At 39.9% G+C, this 18,844-nt stretch overlaps 1 protein-coding gene across 4 annotated transcripts in view; it reads right to left on the reverse strand.

Moving 5' to 3' along the window:
- The window catches only part of BORA (BORA aurora kinase A activator), a 48,650-nt gene that overhangs the window by 14,417 nt on the left and 15,389 nt on the right, over positions 1-18,844 (reverse strand). For 2 of the 4 annotated variants that reach the window (XM_034758359.1, XM_034758356.1), the window contains exons 4-9: positions 17,124-17,169; positions 8,824-8,905; positions 7,776-7,841; positions 6,965-7,021; positions 4,271-4,494; positions 1,040-1,193 (exon numbers count right to left, since the gene is read on the reverse strand). In XM_034758359.1, coding sequence (XP_034614250.1) covers positions 1,040-1,193; positions 4,271-4,494; positions 6,965-7,021; positions 7,776-7,841; positions 8,824-8,905; positions 17,124-17,169 — 629 coding nt within the window. The remainder of the gene's footprint in view (positions 1-1,039; positions 1,194-4,270; positions 4,495-6,964; positions 7,022-7,775; positions 7,842-8,823; positions 8,906-17,123; positions 17,170-18,844) is intronic. The other 2 variants (XM_034758357.1, XM_034758358.1) reach the window with 2 other exon arrangements.

The following is an 18,844-nucleotide window of genomic DNA, read 5'->3' on the forward strand; positions in this document are numbered from 1 at the left end:
GGAAAAGCTAACAGACTGAATCCTAGGACCAAAAGTCACTAGAACAATTACAGCCACACTAGGTGGTGATTCCCTTGAGTATCATCTCCTGGCAGTAAAGGCATTTGATACAACTATTTTTAAAGGTTCTACTTGTTACACACACATTTAGCCATCGTACTTTCAAATTTTAATCCTGCTTACCTGAAGATTTCCTTTCTCTGACGGGTCTGCTACAGCAGAGACCGGGTTTTCAAATGGCAGTACCAAATTGTGTCAAAATGACCAGTCCTTACCCCAAAATGCTTCCAGTCCAATAATCTAATATTCATACTAGGCAAGTACTGTAGATTTCTTAGAACACATTAGTTCTACAGAAGCTTTTTGAGGGTGAAAATTATCAGAACTTTATACAATCAGGCACAGAGTGGAAAGTAGCTATTAAGTCTTTATACATAACTTTGCCGAAGTATCTCATAGCAGGTTCTGACTGAATCAGCTATGCAAATAGACTAAGCTTTTACAGAACACAGACTACCAATACTGCAAAATTGCAACAAATTATGGAGTCTGATAAGGATAAGCATCCACTAGGTTTCTAAACTAGTGAATTCGTTTAATCTCAATTTAATCTAGTTATGGGGATCAGGGCTCAAATGTAAGACACCCTATCAAAATAGTTTTTCCTACTACTTTCACCTGAACTTTTTAAATTAAATTACAATTCTGACTGCTTATCTTATTTTTGATACATAACTTATTTTTGAAACAAAACCCTCCTCCTCAGATCATATTGCTCCCCTTTATTTTATTTCATACATGTATGAGTTTTCATGATTCCTTTTCCCACTAATTTATTTTTTGCACTTTAAGTAATTATGTTCAAGTAAACATTTTATACGTTTACATTGACGACACTTTACTGTTAAACATTCCATGTGCCATTTTAGATGAGACCACTGGACTATCAAGCCAAGTACCTGCCTCTAGATGGATCAGTTTTTCATCACAAGAAATACAAGCTGCATGAAAGGAGATTGTATATACAGTCAAACCATACCTGACAATGGTGTCTTTCTTATCTGAAAAGCAATTGGAGAAAAAGTAGGGGAAGCGATATTTGCAGGGGACCTCTCTGGAAACGTGGGACTGGTAATGCTTCCCAGACTGTATGCCCTTGTACCTCCCTGAATAGGACTGGAGGAAAACTGACCCTTTAACAAAAAAGAGTAAGAGTTAGCTTTTACACAATATAAATTTATAGACTTGAAAGTACAGCGCTACTGGGAAAATAATTCTATTTCTGCTTCACTGACGCTCTCAATCAAGCATTTCACTGCTTGAATAGTCCATTTGAAATTCTCCAATTGGATTTTATGATGCCTCATAAGAATTCCAATGCTTCCAAAGAAGAGTACTAATTAAGACTATGTTATCAATCATATTAGGACTACCAGGAGCCAAACTACTGAATAAGGATTTTCCTAAATCAACACCCAAATTACTGTTTAGAATTTGTATTATTGTTACACTACAATGTTTCATCTCCCAAATGGCAGATACCCCAAAGCAGAATGGAATATTGCCCCCAGTGCAGTGACTGACTGAGTAGCCTGCACACTGCCACTGTTGGATATTTTAACGGAATCCAACTATCTGAAGGACATAACTTTAAAGTCAGCAAAAACAGACCTTTCATCTGAAAGAGTCAAAAGAAGCTGTGCTCTTATCTCAGGCCAAGTCTACAGTAGGAACAGTTTGCTGTCATAGGTATAACCAGTGTATTATATTGGTAAAGTAGTAATTGTGTGGACACAGTTTACTGGTGAAACTGCGGTTTTGCCAAAATAGCTTATTCTAGCTCCCCATACAAAATAAATTATACTGGCAAAAGCACAGTTTTGGAAGTATAACTGCACGTACACTCAGCGTTTTTGCCAATACAGCTATAATGGTCAGAGACCACACACATCGCACCTCTGACTAACATAACTATGCCAGCAAATGTCTTTTGTGTAGAGCTATCCTCAGCAGGAAGTAGCAATTTGCACAACATCACCAGAAACTGAGTTGGAGCTAAGAAAACAACATTCAGACATTTGTGCCTTGGTTGTGATCTTGTCTTCAACAAGTATAATATGCTCCTGGCTGGCTGAATGTCTCATTTAAAGTGAGTTTGTGTTGGAAACTGATGGCTCAAGAAATTGATGATAGTTCATTTTAAGGGACTTCCAATTCATCTGTGTATTATAGCATGCCAGAGGTGCATCTGTATTTTACATTGCCAGATCTGAGAGTTCTGAACAAAGATCACAAATGAGTAAACAGCACTGTAAACGTTGCAGTTCTGTAATACAATATCATCCTTTCAAGGAAAATACTTATTTTTTTTTGAAGTGTAAAAAAAGGTTTGTGCCTTTTTTGCTTTATTATGTATAGGGCTTCTGATTTTTGGTTTTATTCTTGATACAAATGAGTGGCGGAGGAAAGAGAAATTGGTGTTTATCCACTGAATACCAGAAAAACACCACAAATGGTTACTTGTATCTAAGGCTTGTCTACACAGAGAAGTAATGCAGACTACAGAGGAGAGATTTCTAAAGCGCACTAAACATGCTGCATGTTAACTGGTCTATGTAGATCCTTCTGGTGCGTACTTAAGGTTCCCTAGGGTGCTTTGAAGTCATGTTGTTTGAAACGTTAGGATATTAAAGCACAAATTACTTATTACAGTATACTTAAGCAGAAAGCCCCGAATCCACCCGTATATTTTATATATCTACATAAAACTTGAAAATTGAAACAAATACCACCACCCCCCAAAAGCAAAAGCCCTAACTACATATAAATATCTGTAAAGTTTTCCTCATTCTGCTTTTCGATTTTTTTAATTTAAAAAATCATGTTTTGCCTACTTTCCCCAGAAATACTATGGATTACTAGAGGTTTAGGATATACACCAAGCAAGCAAACCCTGGTTGAGAAAGGATGTGATTTTTATTCAGATTGTTAGCTTTTTGTTAACAATTGTTTGGAGAATGAATCTTTAACATTCAACACATCCCTTTCAATTAACAGTTAAAGAAATCTCACAACTTCACTCAGACCAAGGAGTTCTCTGTAAACTCAGGGAAGACCAGATTTTACATTCCCAATATTTCCAAAGTGTTTGTTTTTTTTAAACAAGCATAGAACAACCCCCTTTTAGGTACATTGGGTCATTTATACCATTCCTAGAGAGAGCGGAAAAAAAAAAGCGAGGGGCACAAATCTTTCTCCTTTGCAGATCAATTTTAAGGGACAGCAACTAGAGAAATTATATACACCAAATAGTGTTTTGGGTAAATAAATTAAATATATGGAGATATACCTATCTCATAGAACTGGTAGGGACCCTGAAAAGGTCACTGAGTCCAGTCCCCTGCCTTCACTAGCAGGACCAAGTACAGACTTTGCCCCAGATCCCTAAGTGGCCCTCTCAAGGATTAAACTCACAATCCTGGGTTTAGCAGGCCAATGCTCATACCACTGAGCTATCCCTTCCCCCCTACTAATCAAGCCAAGGACTAACATGATATTTTTGGTATGCAAACTTCATAAACTCATGAAGGCATGGCTGCAATATGATCTCAGCCAATAAAGTCTTTCTGTAAAATGCATCCTATATCGAAAGATCAAAGAGACTTCACAAGCTACTCATATTCAAAATCATTACCTCTCATTCTCTCATGTCAATATAATTCAGACACAAATACCATTGGGCAGAGAAAATGGCAGCTCTTCAACAGTGAATATCAGCACTACACAACAATTTGATAGTGAAAGAAAAGCATAAAACTGAAGTTAAAAAACAAAGTTTTACTAAGGCACAATTTAGTTCCAAAATTGGAATTTGACCAGGACCCCTAGTATGAACACCACTCTTTAATTACTTCAGTTGTATAAACTATTCAAAAGTGGCACTTCAGCTGATGAAATCTGATCAGACGCACTCAGAAGTGGTTCTGCTGCTTTAGAATCAGAGGGGTAGCCGTGTTAGTCTATATCCAGAAAAACAATGAGGAGTCCAGTGGCACCTTAAAGACTAACAGATTTATTTGGGCATAAGCTTTCGTGAGTAAAAATGTTGCATCTGAAGAAGTGGATTTTTTACACAGAAAAGCTTATGCCCAAATAAACCTGTTAGTCTTTAAGGTGCCTCCCGACTCCTTTTTGTTTTTGGTGTTTTAGAGAATTTCACGTGTACCAGCTAAATCAGTACATACACAAAGAAATTGAAAAGCCTTCTTACTGAACTAGATGTTTCCACAGGGCTTCTGCACCGGGCTGGAGAAATATCTATTGAACACAGGACTCCAAGTGATGCTGGTGGATTATTACAAGGGCTTTGTGGAGAAAGAGACAAACACTCAGATACACTTCCATTCTCATCTAAAAACAGCTTTCTTCTCAGTGATGAGGAGCTTAGGCTTTCCTGAGACTGGTCTGCAAATTCTTCTGTTCTAAAATATTCACCTAAAGAAAAAAGAAAAAAAGTTTGTTGGCAAGTTTAATTAGCCAGTCTTGTCTTATTTCTGCTGTCTACAGAAAAAGTATGGGGGAACAAAGGGGACAAGGACCCTGCCTGCACAGCCACAAACAGCCATTGAATTCTGTAATTGCTGAAATGGTTAATAATGTTTTAGCCATGCTGTGGGCATTAGACTAAGCAGCGTTATAATAAGGTTAATATAAAATCAGTGTTTTTCCCCCATAAAGGCTGGGTTTACTAAAATGTGCTGTAATGTGATTTTTCCCCACACATGGAGGCTGGTCCAAATGTATCAACCCCAGTTTAGATATGACAATGTTGAATAGTTTCTGTTGAACTGTTCTGGTTGTGTAGACAAAGCTTTTCAGATAGTTGCCATTCCAAGTGACCATGCTTACAGAACTCCCATAGAATCACAGGACTGGAAGGAACCTCGAGAGGTCTTCTAGTCCAGTCCCCTGCACTTATGGCAGGACTTAGTATTATCTAGACCACCCGATTGTCCAACCTGTATGTAGTGGAATGCACATTCTGGCCACCTTACCAAAGAAAAGATGGACAGGCAGGAAATACCCAGCCAGAAAATTTTCTAAATGGAAGACTGACTCAAGTCTAACAGAAGTATCATTGAGGATGCAATCAGTATTTTCCTCCCTATTACCACGTTCTAGTGCAGGGGTTCGCAAACTGGGGGTCAGGACTCCTCAGGGGGTCACGAGGTTATTCCGGGGGTGGCGGGGGGGAGGGGGTGTTTGCCTCCAGCATTTATAATAGTGTTATACATAAAAAAAATACATAGAGAACCCCATCCACCAATGTAGTTCAGAGATAGGAAAGAGTCGAGTCACAAAACCACGGTAGGGATAGAGACTGGTAATCTTATTTGCAGTAAGCTGAAAATTCTAAATATTCCATCCAGTCTGTTGCTATGGGTTGAAAACCCCACCACCGTAAGACAAGCTGAAAGAAACATTCTGCACCTAAAACCTGGCTCCTCCCCCTGCTCCTTGGGTCCTGCAACATCTCTTCTTGCAGTGGCTGACTCATGCTTTGTAGCAACACCAAAGAAAAAACAGTTACTCACCTTCTCGTAACTGTTGTTCTTCGAGAGGTGTTGTTCACGTCCATTCTAATCAGTGCGCACGCCATGTGCACGGTCGTCAGAAAGTTTTTCCCTTAGCAGTTCCCGTCGGGTCAGCTGGGGAACCCCCTGGAGTGGCGCCTTCATGACACTCAATATATGACCCTGCTGACCCAACCCATCTTCAGTTCCTTCTTATTGTCCATGGTAGCCGTTGGAACTGTGGCTCGCTTGCTTTGCAAGTGCTCCCTTAGCACAGTTACCTAGTCTAGTTCTTCTTCTTGTTGTCTTGTTTTGTAGTTGTTAGTATAGTTATAGTTAGTATAGGTGTTCGTGAGCAGACTCTTTCCCTGTCCCCTCATCCCTTCTTGGGCTCTGGGGCATGCTGGGAGCCCAAGGCTTTAAGTCTTGCAGCGCATGCCACAAGCCCATGCCAAATAATGACCCCCACGATTCTTGCCTGAGGTGTCTGCGTGTGCACACGTGATTGGAATCGACGTGAACAAGCACTCGAAGAAGAACTATTTTTGGTAAAAGCACCCTATCTGTAAAAATCAGGTTGCTGGAATGAGGTGGAGTTGCATTTTTTGTTGTGCTGTTTCTCACTTACCTTTTTCCCTATAAGCTGTTTGCGTCCGTCACACAGTGGATGTGACTAGGAAGTAGTAACTTATGTAAACTATGTGGCCCCAACTAGAGGTAAAGGGAATAAGATGGACTGGTCTAGAATAGCTTATTGAACTTTTCCTACCCAAGTTCTGTTATATAACTCCTGCTTTTTAAGTATTTCACAGAAAGCAAACATTTCCTTTAGATAGGTCAGTGTGCAGTGCAGATAGTATGCACAGTCTTCCTAGTCTGTGTAGTCTAGAAAACCATGGATATTTTCTTTGGACTCAAGACCTGTGGTCTTCCATTATACTGATGATAAACATGAGGTTACTGTATACAGTTTTTAAATTCCTGCAAAATTGTCATGCAAACCCAATCTAGCAATTGAGACTATTAGTCTTCCATAACTAACTTCCAAACCATCCGACATTATGAACGCTGGCCCATACTTTAACATATTATCTTTTTAAATATAACAATACAACATTTATGTACACTTTTATAATTGTCCTATCATTCCCCATCCCTCCACCTTTTGTTTTTGTCCTCCCTTGCCGAGCCATGTCTAAATTAGAGCAGGAGCTCCACAGGACAAGGAGCTGTTATCTGTCTAAAACCACATTTGTACTTTGGGCAATTCTATGAATAGTCAATTTTGATTCACACTAGGTTTCCAGTGCATTGTACCGCCATTCCTAATCAGGATGCAAAATAGATTTTCAATTTAGACATTCATACATAAAGTACAACACAGGACATACCTAATATTTTTTCTAAGTTAAAATCCACAGGCAAAGACAATACTGTCTGACAAGCAGCTGCAATGAATAAAAACAATGAAATTAGCCTACAGTAACTTAGTCAACTAGTGCAAGTAAAAAGGTTTAACTTTAAATTGTATTTAACACATCGGTAGTTAAATTAGTGAAACACAATGTGTTGCCATGAGGAAAAGGGAAAAAAACTTATTAGGCCTGTGGTCCTGAATTGGCTACAGTGTAAGGAGCAAATCAGGCTCAGGGATAAGTGAAAAGGGTTGTTACACACAAGTTCTCTAGATGGCACCATGTCCAGCTGTACCTTAGCTAGGGGAAAGGCCTTTAAAAAAAAAAAAAAAAAAAATCAGTGGAATACCCTGAAAATTATGTGTTTATATACAGGTTTCAGAATATAGGTTCTGTGACCTTGTACAGAATTGAGGGGAGAGATTCAAAGAATCTTTATATATAATGTAATTAAGTTAGTATGCAATTTGGGCTTCAAAAGCATAAACAGAACATTACGTGTAATACTACATGTACTCCAAAAAACACAGTTATTCCTAGACAAATAGTAACATAAATACCTTGCTGAATTGGGGCCTAAATACATGCCTAACTTTAAGCACTAAGTTGTCCCACCGAATGAGACTACTCATGTACGTAAAGTTAGGTAAGTGCTCAAGCCCCCTGGCAGTATTGAAGTCAAACAAACTTGTTTTTAAAAAGGGGTTCAGTTAGCTTAAAATAAAAACTTCTTATATTACTTTGAGTGCATGTTCATTTTGTCAACTTGATACTGTTTTATACCAACCATTGCTTTTTCCAGGTTGCACAGTTAGCTGTCTTCCAATCGGTGAAATGTTATTTAAATCTATACCTGTAAAGCATCATTTAGATAAATGAAGTTAAAACTTAAATACAAGCTTTTTATCATTCTGAAACATAACAATAAAGTGAAAACATTTAGTCCGATTGTATTGAGGAACATCTCAAAAATAGTTAGCTACAATATTGTAATACTTTAGTTTACATCAAACCAAAATATTTTCAGAGCATAAAACTAGAACATGATGTTTGCAACTAAGTTTGGGACAGATTAAAAAAAAAGAAAAAAAAAAAAAAAACCTAGAGAGACAAGGTCAGAGAAACCAGAGAGAGGTTTCATCATTTTTTCTCATCAGTTTACGTTGTAACAGTTTTCCATCAAAAAATGCAATTCAATTCAAATCTTAAAGTGTCTCAAATTATGTTGATTTTCCCAAAGATTTGTGATGGGCAGGGAAGGGGGGGGGGGGGGGGGGAAGGGAGAGATGAAGGGAACACAAGTGAAAAAATTATTATAGTGTCAAAAGGTCATTCATGACATTTTAGGAATGAAAAGCTTCAGTTTTTCTTTTCAAATTGACTGTTTTGAAATTTATTTTGGATTATGTTATATTAAAAAAAATCAAAACTAAACACTTCGATCATTTTTTTAAAATACTCAATTCTAGAAAATTTGGTGGGTTCAATAAATATAAGAATCTGTTCAATTTTCCTAGTCAATATAATTATGCTTGTTTTGTGAAAGGGAATTACCTTTTTGCTTCTTTCTCCAAGTACTACAGAGGAATTTAGGTAATGAGAATATAATTGAGACAAAGTATTACCAAGAGATCAGTGATAGGATCAAGTTCACAGGAAATGAAAAACCTAACTTATTAGGCAAAATCCTGGCCCCACTTAAGTGAGTATTCCCATCTAATCACGCTGTCTATAACTTTTTATAAAAGTTAAGCATATACATATTAATCATGCAAAACAGCTGATTTCTAAATTTAAGCTACTAAAAGACACTTTTAGAGACATACACAACTTACATTTAGTGGAATGAAACTGGGAAACTTGCTTCCCTTCATGATCTGTCCAAGGAGAGGGAACGATAAGACTTTTGGTGAAAAACTAGAGGAAAAAATATAACAATTGGATAGGCTTAATGTTTGGGAGTATCTACTTAATTTTATAGATATGTATTTACAAGCAACTAGTTGTAAATCTTGAGTTTTGATTCTTGTGGGCATGTTTAACATAGCCAAGATTAATCAAAATTCACTTTGGAACAGCTGATAGCTTTCTATCAGATTTCTTCAGTCACTTATTTTCAAATTCCCTCTCTGAGATACAGCCCAAAATACCGATCAAAATGTTAACCTTTCTGTAACAATTTGAAGAGCCCCATCTTTTCCTAATTCCGAAGTATACTGGTGCGTATACCATGTTAGCTTTGACAAAGCTTTCTTCGCACATCTGTATTGACACACTCAATGCTGGTGTCTAAAACATGTCTCATTACTCCAGCAGAGATTGAGGAAGAGTGAATAGATTTTAAGAGGTTCCGTGTACTCTGCAGCAAGCTGGAGCTAAGTTCTGAGGCAACATAGTGCAGCAGAATGGAAATCACATTTTCAGTACACCACTGGATATAAGACTCCAAACCAGAAAGAAAGAGAGGTAGGTTGTGAAACATATGGCTGACATCTCAAAGAATTCCAGTTACAGCACAGGTAAGTACATATTCAACTTATATTGACTCACGAGCAATGAGGATGGGAGCTCAGAGTCTAGGAACATGAAGATTGGAATGTAGCTTTCCCAACTGTAGTTATCAGATCTCGAGGCTTCAGTGACAGAATAGTGCTTCACAAATGTGTGAACAGATACCCAGGTAGTTGCTTTACATATGTCTAAAACAAACATTTTTCAAAGATGCTGTGGAGGTTGAACGAAAGAAGGAGGAGGATCTACTTTAGCCACCTCATAAAAGTTGGATATCTATCTAGATAGGCTGTGTTTCATATTTGTATGTCAGAGGGCATTGGCATTCTACTAGCAAAAGATTAAACCTTTCAGAGATCTAATCCAAAAACAATTTATGGCAGTAGCAGAAATGGTGAAAGACCTGTTTTGCTGCCAAGACTATTTCTTAGAAGAGCATAGCTTGGGGAGCGGGGAAATATGGGCAAATGAATCTCTTGGTTCAGAGGAAAATTCATAGTAATTTTAGGAAGAAACTTGGGATGCATCCTAAGGGATATTTCATCTGGATAGAAAACTGTATAAGGTGAGTCCACCATCAAGGCGTGGATTTTAACTCTTCTCAAAGAGAGAATCACATTTAAAAGTGCCATTTCCATAGACAAATGTAATAACAAACTTTGCCTTTGATTAAAAGGTGGGTGCATTAGGATAGATAAGACCTAATTAAGGTCCCCTATAGAGGAATTCTTCGTCGGAAAATACCTTGGTAAGATCCATCACAAAACCTTATAATACTCACGTGAGGAAAAAATTGTGTCTCCCTCTACAGGAGAGGGATGCACAGAGGTGAACATTGAAAACGCTTATTGAAAGATGTTTCAGGTCAAGTATATATTATAAAGTATCATGAATCAGCATCCTGTGGAATTCAAGATCTCTGCTGCTACCAAGAGAAAAAAATCTTTCATTTTGATGAGTAGATTGGATCAGTAGAATCTCTTCCACTATTTAATATGTTGTTGGGATTTTTTTGGTGTGTGTGTGAATGTTTGTTTTAAAGCAGATGTACAACAGGACTAAGTCTAACCTCCCTCCAGCAGGCAGATTATGAAATGGAGGTACTCTAGGCCCCGTTCCTTCATGTTGTATCAACAGGTATGGAATTAGAGATAATGTCTTTGGTTGGTAGACTGAAAGATTCTCAGCCACACTGATACAATTAAGATAATTTTGGCTAAGTCCTGCTGGATCTTGCGTCAGACTGTTGGGATCAACAGAACTGGTGGGTATGCATAAATGATAGTTCATAACCACAAAAATCAGAAAGATATCTGAAAGTGAGCCTGAGGTGATGTCAGGACTTCAGTTCAAGAGGGGACACTTGTTGCTTCTATCTGTTGCAAAGAGGATAACCCCCATCCCAAGATGATGTTGCAAAGGTTCAAGTCCTTGATCTCCCACATTGATGGGAGAGTTGTCTGCCAAGAGGGAGATTCAATGTCTGATTCACCAATTGGTGGATAGAAAGCTGGCTAGATCGTCGGGCTCAACAGGTAGTGATCAACGGCTCCATGTCTAGTTGGCAGACGGTTTCAAGTGGAGTGCCCAGGGGTTGGTCCTGGGGCCGTTTTTGTTGGATATGAGTCAACAGTGTGCCCTTGTTGCCAAGAAGGCTAACGGCATTTTGGGCTGTATAAGTAGGGGCATTGCCAGTAGATCGAGGGACGTGATCGTTCCCCTCTATTTGACGTTGGTGAGGCCTCATCTGGAGTACTGTGTCCAGTTTTGGGCCCCCACACTACAAGAAATATGTGGAAAAATTGGAAAAAGAGTGCAGCGGAGGGCAACAAAACTGATTAGGGGGCTGGAGCACATGATTTATGAGGAGAGGCTGAGGGAACTGGGATTGTTTAGTCTGCAGAAGAGAAGAATGAGGGGGGATTTGATAGCCACTTTCAACTACCTGAAAGGTAGTTAGTCTGTTAGTCTTAAAGGTGCCACAGGACCCTCTGTTGCTTTTTACCTGAAAGGGGGTTCCAAAGAGGATGGATCTAGACTGTTCCCAGTGGTACCTGATGACAGAACAAGGAGTAATGGTCTCAAGTTGCAGTTGGGGAGGTTTAGGTTGGATATTAGGAAAAACTTTTTCACTAGGAGGGTGGTGAAGCACAGGAATGGGTTACCTAGGGAGGTGGTGGAATCTCCTTCCTTAAAAACCTCTAAGGTCAGGCTTGACAAAACCCTGGCTGGGATGATTTAGTTGGGAATTGGTCCTGCTTTGAGCAGGGGGTTAGACTAGATGACCTCCTGAGGTCCCTTCCAACCCTGATATTCTATGATTCTATGAATTCCATAACCTGATTGCCTCTTGGCATAATGGGGAAGATCTCTTCCCCCCTGCCCTTCTCTGGTTATGTAAACATGGTTGTTGTGTTACCAATCATAATTTGGACTGACTGGTCTTCTTGACTATTACAAAGGCACACAAGCCTTTGTCCAATATGTCCAAGCAGCACAGGACATGCCCTTACTGTGGTGTTTGGATTCAATTTTATCCAGAGATATTAAGGCAGACATGTTCTCGAACCTATCTTGAGGTAGACTCTTAAGGAGTCTAGGATTGGTCATATGAGCTCCACTCTTGGAATTGGTATTAACTTGCATTTCTCCATGCTGAATTTTGGGCCAAGAGTGGTTAACAGCTCAAGAACGCAATGAATCACATCTCTCACTTGAAAAGCTTTTTTCAAACTAACCACTTTTGGTAGTCAGACCTGTTCATGATGACAACAGCACCTCCTTTATCAGCCTCTTTGATTATAATGTCAGGGTGGTTTCTGAGGCTGTGGATGGCATTGCGTTCTGCACGACTGATGCCTTAGAGCCCCGACCGGGGTTATTCTATCTACTACCCAAGATCCACAAATCCGGAAATCCTGGACGCCTCATCATCTCAGGCATTGGCAATCTCACTGAAGGACTGTCTGGATATGTTTCAGAGTAGCAGCCGTGTTAGTCTGTATCTGCAGACAGACTCCTATTCTTTTTGTCTGGATATGTGAACTCTCTACTCAGACCCTACGCCACCAGCACTCCCAGCTATCTCCTGACACCACTGATTTCCTGAGAAAACTACAATGCATTGGTGACCTTCCAGAAAACAAAATCCTAGCCACCATGGATGTAGAAGCTCTCTACATAAACATCCCACACACAGATGGAATACAAGCTGTCAGGAGCAGTATCCCTGATGATGCCACAGCACAACTGATTGCTGAGCTCCGTGACTTTATCCTCACACACAACTATTTCAAATTTGATGACAATATATACCTCCAGACCAGTGGCACCGCTATGGGCACCCGCATGGCCCCACAATATGCCAACATTTTTATGTTGGATCTGGAACAACGCTTCCTCAGCTCTCGTCCACTCACGCCCCTTCTCTACCTACGCTACATTGATGACATCTTCATCATCTGGACCCATGGGAAGGAGACTCTGGAAAAATTCCACCACGATTTCAACAGCTTCCACCCCACCATCAACCTCAGCCTGGACCAATCTACATGGGAGGTCCACTTCCTAGACACCACGGTGCAAATAAGTGACGGTCACATTAACACCACCCTATACCAAAAACCCACCCACAGCTATGCCTACCTTCATGCCTCCAGCTTCCATCCCAGACACACCACACGATCCATTGTCTACATCCAAGCACTGAGGTACAACCGCATCTGCTCCAACCCCTCAGACAGAGATCAACACCTACAAAATCTTCACCAAGCATTCTCAAAACTACGGATACCCGCACAAGGAAATAAAAAAACAAATCAATAGAGCCAGACGTATACCCAGAAGCCTCCTACTGCAAGACAAGCCCAAGAAAGAAACCAACAGAACTCCACTGGCCATCACATACAGTCCCCAGCTAAAACCTCTCCAATGCATCATCAGTGATCTACAACCCATCCTGGACAACGATCCCTCGCTTTCACAGGCCTTGGGAGGCAGGCCAATTCCTCGCCCACAGACAACCCGCCAACCTTAAGAATATTCTTACCAGCAACCACACACCACACCATAGTAACTCTAACTCAGGAACCAATCCATGCAACAAACCTCGATGCCAACTCTGCTCACATATCTACACCAGCGACACCATCACAGGACCTAACCAGATCAGCCACACCATCACCGGTTCATTCACCTGCATGTCCACCAATGTAATATACGCCATCATATGCCAACAATGCCCCTCTGCTATGTACATCGGCCAAACTGGAAAGTCTCTACGTAAAAGGATAAATGAATACGAATCAGATATTAGGAATGGCAATACACAAAAACCTGTAGGAGAACACTTCAATCTCCCTGGACACACAATAGCAGATCTAAAGGTAGCCATCCTGCAGCAAAAAAACTTCAGGACCAGACTTCAAAGAGAAATTGCTGAGCTTCAGTTCATCTGCAAATTTGACACCATCAGCTCAGGATTAAACAAAGACTGAATGGCTAGCCAACTACAAAAGCAGTTTCTCCTCCCTTGGTGTTCACACCTCAACTGCTAGAAGAGGGCCTCATCCCCCCTGATTGAACTAACCTCGTTATCTCTAGCCTGACTCACTCTTGCTTGCATATTTATACCTGCCTCTGGAAATTTCCACTACATGCATCCGACAAAGTGGCTATTCACCCACGAAAGCTCATGCTCCAATACGTCTGTTAGTCTATAAGGTGCCACAGGACTCTTTGCTACTAATTGGGATAGGAATATATACACAGGTAAAAAGAGAGCCAGTTTGTGAAGCATGGACAGCAAGCAGTTCAATCTCAAAACCAGAGGTGTTGAGAAGGAACTGAATGGCAATTGGTCTGCTCCACCCTTTATACCCTCAGTGTGAGACACAAGGACAGTCAGGGTGCATGCACAGCCACAATAGATTCCTATCTCAAGCAAATGAGGTGCATGTGTACCTGGAATGTATCTGTTGCTATGGAATTGTGTTCCAATCTAAGCTTTTATTTAAAAAAAATTAAATCTAGCCTTTCCGATGGAATTACTTTTGAAACCTAAATTGTTAATCTTGTGGACTGTGGTCTTCCTGATTTGAAGAGCCTGAAACAATAGCTCTGTTGGTTAGGTGTTTGACATTAGTGGTTAGTTTTCGTTAGTAATGATTGATTCTTCTTTGAATTATTGTTCATATACACATTCCACTTATGATGGCAAATTTTCTGACTGACAAAGCCCCTGTTTTTACTTAAAGGGAAAAAAAAAGGACAAAAATTCACTCAAAATATTGTAGGGAAGGGCAACAACAGTAATAAGCACCACTTTTTTTTTTTAATCTTAAATTTTTAAATCTTCAGTGTTAGAAAAGAAGAACCATTCCCTTCTGTGACCTTAAAAGCCACTAACTTATCAGGCCTGATATACTTAATAATCCTAACAGGATCGGCCAAACCTGCTGACGCAGCAGGTAAACAAACCGACCCAGCCCGCCAGGGTGCTTACCCAGGTGGGCCATGTGCCAAAGGTTGTCGATCCCGGATTTAAGCACTTAAAGTTAAGTGCCTAAGACGGAAAAATGATTAGAAAAATCATTACTTGCTCTTCTCTCTGGATTACTTGCTCTTCTCTCTGATCAGAAAACTCCCATTACTGAGTACAAGAGACTATGAAAGTAGAGTTTCCAGAAGTGTTGATACTTAAAAGCTGTACATTACAGCAAGCATTGAGATAGAGACAAGTTGCACCAATGCACTGAAGGAAAGCTCTGGGGGAGGCAGAAGGACTCCAGGGCCCAAAAGGGCCAGGAGACTGGAGTCTAGGGATAATTATGGGCCAAAGAAGACCTTGCCAGAAAGGATTAAAAAATCACCACATCACACACAAGCAGATTTGACTGGAAGCTAGAAAACATTAAAGAAATAATACCCAAAACAGGATGAAGTCTGACAGGTTGGAGAAATCTGCTCCCATGGGGAGCTCTTTCACTGACTAGAGCGAGCGAGAGAATTGGTTAGAACGCTAGTTCCCAAACTTGTTCCGCCGCTTGTGCGGGGAAAGCCCCTGGCGGGCCGGGCCGGTTTGTTTACCTACCGCGGCATCCACAGGTTTGGCCAATCACGGCTCCCAGTGGCCAAGGTTCACCGCTCCAGGCCAATGGGAGCTGCTGGAAGCGGCGGCCAGTACATCCCTCGGCCCGCGCCGCTTCCCGCAGCCCACCTTGGCCTGGGATGGAGAACCGTGGCCACTGGGAGCCGCGATCGGCCGAACCTGCGGACGCCGCGGCAGGTAAACAAACCGGCCCGGCCCGCCAGGGGCTTTCCCCGCGCAAGCGGCAGAACAAGTTTGGGAACCACTGGGTTAGAAAATTCCAAAGAGAGCAGTTAAGATACTGGATGGTGCATGAGCACCACTATAGGTAGCTCAGACTACTGATACCCTTGGGGATGACCAAAAACAAACGAAATCTCACACACTGCTTTAGTGCAAGACAGATAAGACCTAGAGAGCTGAAATCATGAGGTGAGCATCTTACACAGATAATATCTTTAGCGAACTAAATATCTTCAGTCAAAATTTTATTATCTTGTAGAGATGTATTTTTAGATCCTAACCATGACTGCATGTGATCTTATGAACTGCCTTATTGCACACCAGTCAATCATTCAAGGTAAGTATCTATGAGGCGTTAGTACCCTTAATTGAAAAAAAAAAAAAAAAAAGAATTATGAGAAGGACAAGTTATTCTTAAAAGGATACATCTAACTCTGCAGACTTGCAGTACTTTCTCCTACTGTTGGCGCAGTAGAGCAGGGCTAGACAACAGGATGGGGGGAAAAAAGCATCATCACACTAACTCTTCCACCATTCCTACAACCAGCACTAGTTCACAAATGGAAAGAATACTAGTGTAGGCAACCCCACAAAAAGCAGTTCTCGCCTCCATATCTCTAAGGTGAGATTCTGGTAGAAACTCCTTTAGCTATGTTTTTGGACCCATGGCATTTGTGGCAGAGTTGCCCATCTGCCAGTGACAGTTACTGAACAGATGGCTGTTTAAATTCTCTTTAAAAAAAGTAATTTGGGTCAGAAGTAACGGGGGCAGCCAACTCTACAATAAGATTTTTCCCTCAGTGAAAAAGCAAAGATTGCCGGGCACCATGATAACTGCAAGCAGGACTTAGAAACATGGAGATTCAACTCCTGGGTATTTTGAAAACAGTCATCTGTTCAGGACATCTCTGGAGAGTTTATATCACAGGTGATACTTTTGTGAAGTGCTCTAAAAGACTTGTGCCACATTTCAGGTCTAGATAACAAAAGATCACATAAAAGTCCCAAAGTCTGCTTCTTTGGCCTAAAGCTATAGGGTGGAGGAAATCAAATAAAAACCACAAATAAGGATTCTCATTCTAAAACTACAAGAGATAAGCAATAAACTGCATGGTCTTCTACTAACCATTAAAATACCACATGCTCTTGGTGGAGAACTACCTCATACTTTGTAAAGTTGCTTTGCAAAGTTGCTAGATAACGCTGAAAATTTACTTTTTACCATTGTTCATTTTACCCATATACACACACAATATTAATATCTGGTTTAATACCAATAGCAATTTTAATTACCTCTTCAATGGCTTTCTGTCTTTTGTCTTCCATCTCTTTATCTATTCTAAACAATGCAAATGAAAAAAATAAATAAATTACCAATGCCATTACTGCATTTGATGGTTCAAATAAATGAAAAGAACCATTTTTATAAAAGATTAAGATTAGCTGCCTTTTAAAATAAATCACAATTTACTCTATGTATAATATTCTTAATATACTGTGTGCAATTCCTTTGTATTCAAAATTGATAAGTGTTTACTGTACTCAGACAATTAACTTTAAAGAAGGAGTTCGGACTTCGGGCAATTTTGTAATGACATTTTACACAGTAAGTGATTTACTTTGTAATCTTCTGTACGATCCCTTTTACTATTATGAAAGATATTTCTATTTGAATGAAATCTGTCTTGCTCATAATACAGCTTCTCTTTCCACCTAAATCTCTGCAGAGTCTGATTTTGAATGCTTCTATAAGCAACTTTTAAAATTACTATAAAACAGACATAAAGAGAGACTCACTCTAGGATCAAACAGGACAAGGAATTAGATCATAAAGAAGAAAGCTCTTTAAACAGAAAAAAAGTAAAACCACAATGGAAAACAAATGAAGGAACTTGTATAGCTTTATTTGACATTATCTACTTCTTCCCCAACTAAAGGTTCCCTCTTCAAGTGGCTTGTAAACACGTTATCCCAGCCCAACACAAAAATCACATCAAATATCTGAGTTAAGAGTTTATACAATCTCCAACACAAAATAGGCAATTCCAAAAGTAAGCTTGTATTAAATGGTATTTCCCCTAGTTCAAACATTTCTCTGCCATATTCAAATGATTTGTACAGCTTTTCACAAGTGATACTGTTTCCTTTTTGTGTCACCATAACTGACAAAGCTTCACTGTACCAGTCATTAGAAGGCTTATAAATGACGACCAAAGAAATCCATACTAAATATAACTTTTGAAGAACAGCAGAGGCATGAAAATATTTATATAGAAGTTTATGTGAATAAACTCTTCAGACCACATAAATTATATATTTAGAAAGGACTGGTACAGGATTTGGATAACTGATATAAGTGCTTTTTCTTTGGACAGTGAAGTTTGGAAAGTGCAAAAGCAAAAACAACAAATGTAGTTGGCACCGAAAATATCAATCCTGTATGCATCTTTAAGCCAGGGTCAAAATGTAACCTTGGCACAGTATTCAAGTTGCTATATGGCTTTTTGAACAGCAGATACTTCCTACCGTATCATCTAATCGAAAACATCCTGCTTCTCCTAGAGGAAAATGAAGAGGATCAGGAGACTGGCCTAGGGCACCCCAAGCAAAAGAACATTTTGTACCAAATGTACAGTAAGAATTACAAGAGACAAACAAGTGTGTTCTGGGTCTTTCAGCTTGAACACATCAGCTGATCGAATACTGCAGTGGAATTTGGGAATAATTTAAGTCGCTAATAGTGATCTCAAAAACCTCTAATAGGTTGCCATTTATGCATGGAATAGGCAAATGTGTCCATGCTCACTTGAGTTTCCTTTCTTTGAGTAATAAGGCCTACATATTTGTTACAATGGTACTTGGGGGTACTGGGGAGGGATAGCTCAGTGGTTTGAGCATTGGCCTGCTAAACCCAGGGTTGTGAGTTCAATCCTTGACGGGGGCCACTTAGTGATCTGGGCAAAATCAGTACTTGGTCCTGCCTAGTGAAGGCAGGGGGCTGGACTCTATGACTT

This window comes from Trachemys scripta, chromosome 1, assembly GCF_013100865.1.
Source record: "Trachemys scripta elegans isolate TJP31775 chromosome 1, CAS_Tse_1.0, whole genome shotgun sequence".
NCBI classification, from domain to species: Eukaryota; Metazoa; Chordata; order Testudines; family Emydidae; genus Trachemys; species Trachemys scripta.